Source organism: Trachurus trachurus (assembly GCF_905171665.1).
Source record: "Trachurus trachurus genome assembly, chromosome: 6".
Classification (NCBI taxonomy): domain Eukaryota; kingdom Metazoa; phylum Chordata; class Actinopteri; order Carangiformes; family Carangidae; genus Trachurus; species Trachurus trachurus.
The window spans coordinates 18,035,096-18,044,605 of NC_139897.1; the positions used below are offsets into that span (position 1 = coordinate 18,035,096).

The following is a 9,510-nucleotide window of genomic DNA, read 5'->3' on the forward strand; positions in this document are numbered from 1 at the left end:
AAACTGCCACAAACCCTTTTTCTCCAGGAAATACGTCACGTTCGGAGCCGACTGGACTAACGAGTGCGTTTGATTTGTATCACCGCAGTCGTCGAAGGGGTCTTGGTGGGGCGGGTCACTGCGTTCAAGAAAGCCCGAAGCAACTCCCAAAGGTCATGTTTATTTCAAAATTGTATACGACGATAACATTTGACTGTCTTCGGCAGGAGAAATCGATAAATCCGTGGAATAGTTCACAGGTAAAAGTACATTATTAATAAAACACGGTGGTATTTGATGACACAACCTCAATTAATACTTTCCTAATGATTATAAAACATGTTTTTGTAAGAATGATACATGTTTGTACTGTCATAAACTGCTGCCGTGGTTGTTTTATCGTTACGGATGAATTCCGGGACACGCCTGTACAGAAAACACACACTCACCCTCCCTTTGTGTTCTAGCTTCAGTTGGCGGGTTTGTGTCGCTGTGTGTGACCGCCATCTTGAGGAAATCCGTCGAAGTACACACTTGGCTGAAACAGCAGACCGCACGGTAGAGGGGGCCATAACACAGAGCTCCCAGTCTGTGGCTCGCATGGTTGTGTCTACCCCGCTACAGCCTGGTACAAGTGAAATCCAGCCTGCTTTCAGCAGCTCCCCCGTTAACACGGACCAAAGTTATCCCGGAATAAGGACAGCACGCATGTGCCGTCAACCCGGATGTAGATATTTTTGTACGCGTCTATTCCCCATTTCGCCAAGTTCTGACAAATTTGCTGCTGAGAATGAATTATACATTTTAGCACGGAGTGGACAAACCTTTCCCGTTCCAAACCAGTCCAAACCGGGTTAACCAGCCGTGACATGTGTCGACCTACGTTGCGTGGATGTCACAAGTGAGTGACAGCTCCATAACAATCTCTTTCCCGAAGAGCTGCACTTTTGATTTACGGTGAGCCAACACAAGTGGATAAAATAGCGTGTATGTATTTAGTGTTACCGTTGATTATGGGAATTGTGTAGGCTCTAAGTTACATTTAAAGCCTGTTTTCTTGGAGTTGGGCTGACAGAGCTGCTGTTTACTTATTGTCCCTCTTCATATGTTGCAGAATACGCCTCCTAACTTAAGAGTAATGGACTTTCGCGGAAGGAGGCATGAGCGAGGCAGCAACTGGACCGACCCGGAGATTGTGGAGCTGCTCCAGCTGTGGTCCGACGAGTCGGTTCAGATTGAACTGGAGAGCTCACTGCGCAACCAGCGTGTGTTTGACCGCATAGCCTACATCCTGCGTGAAAAGGGCATCTATCGCACAGGTGACCAGTGTAGGGAAAAGATCAAAAAAATGAAACTTGAATACCGACGCATCAAGGACAACCATAAAATGAGGTCTTGGAAGTTTTATGATGAGATGGACAGAGTGCTGGCAAACCGACCGGTCATCAACTACTCCTCCCAGGGCGGCGCTGTCATAGCACAACAAGTGTTTCAGAGCCAGGGTGGACCAGACGCATACCTGCAAGGGGTTCAAGGTGGGGCCTTTGGTCCTGCTTCCTCGGGTGGGTTTCTGTTTGGTCAGCCCCCCAAAACAGTTGATCCACTGGATATAAAATGTGAAGATGTTGAGGAAAGCGTGCTGAACTCGGGTGTTGCCCCCCCTGAGATGTACTATGGATCTGGAGATGATCAGGAAACTGATGGGCATTCTCTACTGGGGCCAGAGGACACACTGGGACGAGGAGAGAGCTCAACAAATCCAAGAATTTCAGGTTGTCAATCCAAATACTTTTATTATTATTATCATCATCATTGTTATGACCAGCTTTATACATTATGTAATAGGTTGTTCAAGGTTCAAAGGTCATTTATTGTCATTCTAAACATGCTTTCACATGAAGAGAATGAAATTTGTACTGTCTGAGCAGTACAATAACAGAATGGTAGCAAACAAAATAAACACAAGGAAAACAAGTGAATATAAAAGACAGCATGTAGTCAACAGCAGCAGCAGGAGACAAATGGTCCAGTTAATGAGGGAGCAAGTTGAAAAGTGACTTATTTTTTCCCATTTTTCTAGTTCTTAGTGATCTGAACATGGCTGGTTCTGCAGCTGCTGCCCCCCGTCGGTGGCAGCTGTTGTCTGGTGGACCTGGAGCACTGGACACACCTGAGCCACCCAGTAAGGACGGTTCTCACCCTTCAACCTCTGCGAGACAGAGGAAGCGTCGCAGGGGTGGAAAATCATCATGGGGCAATGGGGGTGCTAGAAATGGCAGTCAGGGGAGCCTGGATAAAGCCTTGGCCAGCTTCCTGAGCTGGCAGCAGTCAACAGAGGAGCGCCTCCTCTCCCTGGAGGAGGCCCGGCTGGAGAGAGAGTTTCAGGCCGAGGAGCGCCGGGAGCAGCGCGAGGAGAGGAGGGCGGAACAGGAGCGCCAGCACGAGCTCCGCCTGTTCAGCATGCTCAGAGGGGCATTAGCTGCTGTCGGACAAGCTGCTCCGTCCACTGTGACAACGCCGACTGACCCGTGTGTCTCACCCCAAGCTCATCCGTCAGCGTCACTGATCGCCGCCGCCGCCGCCCCCTCCGTCTTGTCATCATTATCTCAGCCTCCTCCTGAAGCTCCCACGGCCCCGGTTGTTTCCTCTCAAGAAACAACAACGATGTCAACACCGCCCACATCTGACAAGGCCTGCAAAATGTCTGAGCATGTTCTGGCAGCACTGAAAGGTGCAGAAACACCCGGCCGTAGTGTGTACCTGTCTAATCGTGGTAACAGCATCAGACAACATCAGGGCATTCTACAAGAAGGTTTTGCCCAATACGGAATGAACAAACACCACGACACAGACAACCCTGATGTAAGTCTGCGTTATGTTGTTAAATCCACGTACAGCTGCTCTGCTCTTGTTATCAGACTTCTAAGATCCTCTTCTTTTCTAATTTCCAGGGTATAATTAACATGGGAACCAGTGAGAACAAACTATGCTATGATCTTCTCCACAAACGGGTAAGATAAACAGTGGCTCAGATTCTTCTATACATTATATACCATACATTATTCAAAATTATTTTGTGCACACTCAGAAATGAATTTCATTTGTGTCCCTAATACAGCTGACCAAGCCTGACATGCTCCACATTGACCCATCCTTGTTGCAGTATTCAGACTGGAGGGGACACGCATTGTGAGGGAATAAAATGGATATTTATTCAGATATAAGGAGGCGTTTTAATAACATTTTACCAAGACCTTTCAACCTTTCCATTGTCCTTCTCTTTCAGTCTCAGAGAGGCGGTTGCAAAGTTCCTGACGCACTACTGCTGTTCTCCAAACCCACTCAAAGCTGACAATGTGAGTGACAGTTATTGCTTTTAAAACTGACATGTTGAACACATAATGTGAACAGTACCTATGAGACATGTTGCATTATGTTAAAACCTAAAAGGATTTCTTAAAAGCGCACAGAAGTAGAAAATGGACCAACACATAGTTATTTATACATTATATGCAATTCTGAGGTTCTTGCACTTATGTTTACATTTAGTGAGATATAATATTGAACTCCACAATTTGTCAGAGGACAGTATTGCATTGACATACTGTACAAAAGGCAGAAAATACTGTTAATGTGTAAGGTATTAAACATCTGAAAACTATTACTGCAGCAGCACCTCAGTCACCAAGAGTACGAATGATTTAAAAGATTTAAAAGTCTAAAATAAACCATTCTTCAAGGTGTCTTGTTGCATTTGTAACTCAGACTCGTACAGTACAGTACTCAATGATGATAATTTGCCGCTACGCAACAAAAAACTTTTACTTTCAATAAAGTGCTATCCTACTGTATCTAAACTTAATTTCCACCGCAGACAAACATCAAATAATATTTTATGTGCCTCTGCAATTAGTCAATTTGGATTTCCGAGAGGATGGTGCAGTGGTTAGCACTGATGTGCCACAGCAGGAAGGTGCTGAATGCTGGATTATAGCCATTCATTTTCAAAAAAGGAAGGTAGTGGATTCAGTTAATTTATTTAATTAACTTACTAATGATTATAAAGATGCCAAACGCCACAGTTGAACTAACATCATGTTTTAGGGCAAGCAGCTTAATTTGCAGATGTAATGAATGGCTGCTTTAGTAGCTGTATGAATATGTCGAATATTTATCAGGCCTCCTTCTGCGCCTTAATGAGGTCTTTTGTGTTTGCTCAGGTTGTGGTGATGAATGGTTGTGGTTCCCTCTTTTCGTGTATTGCTGCAGTAATTTGTGACCCTAAAGGTAAGTTTGCAGAACGCGTTGACAAACACATACAAAACATCCATATCTGTTTTCTATGAAGACAAATGGGTGCACAATAGCAACGGGAAATGTGGCCAAGTTTCCGTTTTGCCTTTCTTGTATTAAAAAATGATGCAAAAGTTGTGGCATAATTATTTAAACAAAACATTTCTTTAAAATGATTTAGTCAGCTACATGAATTGCTTGTTCTTTAGTTTCACTACACTGCAAGCACAGCCTAAGCAATGTAGTATTTATTTTGCTCAATAAGTGCCCTATTTAATAATAAAAAATATAAGTCTGAAATACAGCTGATGTTCGTCTATTTCTTTTCTTACCAACATGGTCCAGAAAGAGGCTAAGCCCTGCATTAACGCTAATATGCCTAGTAGAATTAGGGTAGCTAATTGTACAAATTGCAGAATTTGTTAATTAAAATGACCACTGATAACCTAAATAGTAGGTTATAGGTTACTTATCATATGTAATAGAAAGGATTTGACATGAATGGAGTTGATCGTATATGGTGGTGTGTGTTTACATGTTTATGTACCTAGAACCATTCATAAGTATTACAATTAATTTAGAAGTTATAGCTTGTATTTAGCCATTTTCATGTGGTCTTCTTCTGTGGTTCATGTGTTTTTTTCATGTTGTAGATGCCATTCTTATTCCTACTCCTTTCTACGGTGTAATCACTGAGGATCTGCATTTGTATAGTGATGTGAAACTCTTCCATGTTCCTCTGGACTGTGAGGTAGGAAGACACAAGATGATTTACTTGCATTAACTGCATGTTTGAAATGCTTGTTGTATGCACAGGATATACTGTAATACACATTGTATTGGGCCTGCATTCAGCTGAAAGTGAATCATGTCTTCTCTGGCAGGAGCGTGTATTGTCAGCTATCGTAATTTGGATACTAATATATTTTTCCTTTTTCTTTTGTTATTTTTGTTTTCATCACCTCAAGGCTGATAGCAAAGACAGTCGACCCTTCAACCTCACTGTAGGGAAATTAGAAGAAGGACTGAAGATGGCTAAGCAAGAGGTAACTTGTGCATGCATGTTTTCTTAAGGCCTTGATGAATATTTAAAGAATTGCAGAACTTTGAAGTGCCAGAGCAAAGAGTCTTAATAAAGGTCTCAGATGCTCTATTATTTTCTTAGGGATGTGTTTTGCAGCATTGAAGAATGCAAGTTTCTATTTATTTAGACACCTGCTTCCTCTTGTAGGGGTTGATTATTCGAGCTGTTATACTGATGAACCCTCACAACCCCATGGCTGAGATCTACACCCCAGAGGAGATGATTGCCTTCTTGGAATTTGCCAAAACGTAAGTTTGCCCCACTGTTATCTCCCGCTGTGGCCTAACACCGTAATCCCCAGAGTCTACAATCCTGTGGCTCCTTTAGACACATTGCCAAGCCGCTACACACACTTCCCAGTGTGGACCCTTTCATTTTATGGCTGAGAGCTCCGTCCCATGTGTGCTGAATATCATGCATCCATGATGGAGTTTTATCACCCTCCTTAACCATCAGCATATTGTCAAGTGCAGCCAAGTGCCAAGGAGTCTCATGCATCATCTATTGTTTTCTAAATGATCTTGCCAGAATAACTCCCCCCATCAAACCTTGCAGGCACTGAGCCATTGTAACCATAAACCACCGTGCTTTTACGCTGACACAGGACATTGAAGGACCCATTTTACATTTATCTTGCATTTTCTTTATTGTAAACAATCATCAACAATATCACATCAGTTTTTTCTATAAACACTACCCTGTATATTATTATGTTCATATCTTTCTCTCCATGTTTTTCTTCTTTAGAAATGAGCTCCACGCCATTGTAGATGAAGTGTACATGCTGACGGTCTTTGATAAATCTGTCACCTTTCACAGTGTCCTCAGTGTAGACAGGTACTGTGTGAACCTCACCTCTGCATGATTACTCTATTAGACCCTTAATCTTCCCAATTGTGCCTGAAGACAGCCCCTTAACTGCTAATAATGTGCCCTTATTTCAGTTTGCCCGACCCACAGAGGACACATGTAATGTGGGGGATGAGCAAGGTACGTACCGTGCTGTGCTCGATGAGAGTGTGAGACTGTGAGACTTTTTATATCCCTGCCGTGAGTACAGTAAAATCTCTGCTTTTCTTCTGTGGGTGCATGCTCTCACAGCTCCTCTCATTTTCCTCTTCTTGTTCCTTCTAGGACTTTGCAATGTCAGGAATCAGAATAGGCACCCTGTATACTGAGAACAGAGACCTGGTGGAGGCTCTGGCCCAGCTGGGTTCCTTCCACGGTCTCCCTGGAACCACTCAGCACCAGGTTGCACAACTGCTTCAGGACAGAGGTATGGATCCAAGCTTCACGTCTGTTTTTGTAAACATACTGTATAAACACAACTGGAAAAAATATTCCTCTATTCAGCTTCCTTTTGGTAAAAACAACAAAAAAATCACACATTTAAATTCATAAATGCAAATTATGTTAGATGCAGGCTTTTGAACAATTCAAACATTTATTTTCTACCAGCACTTTCCCTGCTTCAGAGAGATATCATCCCCCTTTTCGTGGCATCCTCTGATATGACAGGAGCACAGCTTGAGACTATGCTGCACATCGTACTGCACAAAGACTCGTAACATTTGATTTAGACTCAGCTATTGTCACTTTGTATTTTCATGTTGTAGAGTGGATCAGCGAGGAATTTTTGCCTGAGAACAGGGGCCGACTGAAAGCTGCTCACAGCTTCCTGAAAGGAGAGCTGCAGAGTATGGACATCCCCTTCCTGGACAGGCCTGCTGCACTTTATGTCTGGGCTGACCTCAGGAAGGTAACAACACCAGCGTTAGATAGAAATCTGAGGGCTGTTAATTCAACTTGAAATGCAAATAACTCATTTAATTCTCTTTAACTTAATTGGCCAATTGGTAATTTCTTGAGAACATTGTGTGTCTATTCCTGCAGGCTTAATGTGTCTGTCTCTCTGTGTTGGCAGTACCTCAGAGAGTCGTCGTTTGAGGAGGAGTTGTCCCTGTGGAGGACTTTCCTCAGACACAAGGTGGTGTTGAGCTGTGGTCAGGCCTTCTCCTGCTCCACGCCTGGCTGGTTCCGCATCGTCTTCGCAGACCAGCAGCACCACCTCCAGCTTGGTGGGTTAACAGTATTACAATACACTTATACAGTGTACTGACCTCAGTGTTTTTGCCCATGCAATAGCTATCACTGTGTTTTAAATTATCAAGTAGCAGGTTGTTTTTCCTAGTTCACAAATGAATGAGAACATTGATTAGAGCATGTCAATTATTTAATTAACAATCAATGGCTTGTGTTTTTTCAGTTTTTCTCCTGCTTTGTGTCTGGAGCTAAGTATTGATTGGATAATAGACACTTAAGTTACTTGTTAATGTTTTGTGTTACTTCAGGCCTGAAGCGAATCAGGGAGGCCTTGAAAGAAATGGAAGAGAAAAGTGCCAGTGCTGATTCACTCTCCATAAAAGAAGCCAGTGAGGAGAGCAAAAAGGCAGTGAAAGAGGACAGTGCCACTCCAGACAATTCTGCCATTGTTAATGCAACATCATCACCCCAGAGCAAGTCATCAGACCAGCTGAAGGAGAAGGATAGCCCTGTTCCTGACACAGGCTCGCTGGCCACTGAGGAGTTTGTGTTGCTGGACTGCCAAGCCTCGAAGCCTGCAGAGGGTCTGGACTCTCTGATTGGTACTCTCAGGCACCAGATCCGCTCCTCTGATTGGCTGGAGAAAAACACTCCAGAGCTGTCTGCAGGAGAGGACCCAGAGATTCTTGATGTATTCAAGGCCCTGCTGCAAAGAGCCAGAAAGTAAGCTTAGGATAAACAGCCACGAATGTAGCTGCCAAATTTCAAGAGGCAGTGCTTATGCATCCTTCTCCCTCCCTGCATTTATTGTGAAAAGCCCGAAACAAACACTTGACTTGAGGTCAGATCTAATGCCTGTTTTTGAGGAGTGAAGAAGAAACATTCGCTGCAAGCCAGCATGGGGAGGAGACAAGAAGCAAAACTCGACACGGGCAAGGCGAGGATGGAGGACCCTTTGATGTGAATCTTGAGGCCTTAGTTTTAAGCTGCTAAGGGAAACAGCCTTGCCCTTTTTGTAGCCCAGAGTCAAAAGATTTATGTTTGTTTACTTAAACTCAAAGTGAATGCCAAATGTAAATCAACCAAAAGCTGTCATGTTCTTTTCTCATAGTTTTGGGATCTCTTGATCCTAATTGAACATTTTTATTATTATTGATCAGATGCACTTTATTTTATCAGAATGTATTGTTCTTCCTGTAAAGTTAATGAGGGTTGAATAAAAGAATGAAGTATTGCATCTTTGTGTTACTATAGTCTTTCATTATGACTAAATATGGCAGTCAGAAATAGTTTCTTGTTTCTATTTAAAGATATCTATTATCTTACTCTGTACAGAACAAGTTTTAAAGACTTTTCTATTAGATTTTTTTTTAAACTTGCTTTTCTGTGGTTGCCATTCCATCATCAAAGGAAAGTAAGGGGGTTGGTAGATATGACGAAGGGGAGAAATGTCTGAGGCTGAAAGTGCCGTCAGCCGCAACACGTTGTAGCCCACTCTGAGAGTGGGATTTCCTTAAATGTTTTGTCACATATGTCACCCCCCACACACACTCTGCATTTGACAAACAAAACAAGTACATTGCGGTCTCAACGAACAAGGGATTTTTATAACTTTTAAACTTCCCTAAACACTTATTCTTTATTCCCTCTTGGTTACTGTCAACCATATACTTCTGCTTCCTGCAACACTGTATGATTGTTATTTTGTTTGCTTTCACTTTCTCCAGTGGGCTTAGATCATGGGGGAGAGTTCGAGAATTCTCGGGGAAATTTAAGCGCTGGCTGGGGGAGTTTCCATTACAACAGAGGCGGAGTAACGCTCAAGGGTTTGATCTGCATGTGAGAGCTTGTGGTCTTCAACAGTACGAGTAATAGTGTATCAGTGTTGGTTGAGTTGTGATTGTACAGTAGTAAACACCAGCACTCCTGTACTCCAAACTTTGCTCCTCTTGTACATGGACTAACTTTACCATTTGTTCCTGGCAGCTTTTTTCCGCCTCAACAACAAAGGTAAGACTGTACTTTTATTATAATTTTCTTTTATTTTTGTCTTTCTACATCTGATTTACACTTACAAAACAACACTTAGGTTTTAGATAGATTTACCTGCT

The 9,510-nt window shown here is 42.8% G+C and overlaps 1 protein-coding gene across 1 annotated transcript; it reads left to right on the forward strand.

The window, feature by feature from the left end:
- The first annotated feature begins 679 nt into the window (after positions 1-679).
- Positions 680-8,555, forward strand: accs (1-aminocyclopropane-1-carboxylate synthase homolog (Arabidopsis)(non-functional)). Its single transcript, XM_083972888.1, has 16 exons — positions 680-936; positions 1,094-1,751; positions 2,060-2,841; positions 2,931-2,990; positions 3,098-3,168; positions 3,266-3,335; positions 4,200-4,266; positions 4,926-5,023; positions 5,241-5,318; positions 5,504-5,604; positions 6,104-6,193; positions 6,301-6,346; positions 6,491-6,632; positions 6,973-7,115; positions 7,281-7,434; positions 7,708-8,555. Exons 2-16 carry the CDS (start codon positions 1,118-1,120, stop codon positions 8,124-8,126), a joined length of 2,955 nt encoding a protein of 984 aa, XP_083829014.1. The 5' UTR covers positions 680-936; positions 1,094-1,117; the 3' UTR covers positions 8,127-8,555.
- Positions 8,556-9,510: the final 955 nt, after the last annotated feature.

What these genes read in the sequence shown, in the direction of transcription:
- accs (XM_083972888.1), top strand. Translation starts at nt 1,118, where the DNA reads ATGGACTTTCGCGGAAGGAGGCATGAGCGAGGCAGCAACTGGACCGAC. An exon ending in TAATGTGGGGGATGAGCAAG is followed by an intron (nt 6,347 to 6,490) that starts GTACGTACCGTG and finishes TGTTCCTTCTAG; the next exon opens with GACTTTGCAATGTCAGGAAT. An exon ending in TCTGGGCTGACCTCAGGAAG is followed by an intron (nt 7,116 to 7,280) that starts GTAACAACACCA and finishes CTGTGTTGGCAG; the next exon opens with TACCTCAGAGAGTCGTCGTT.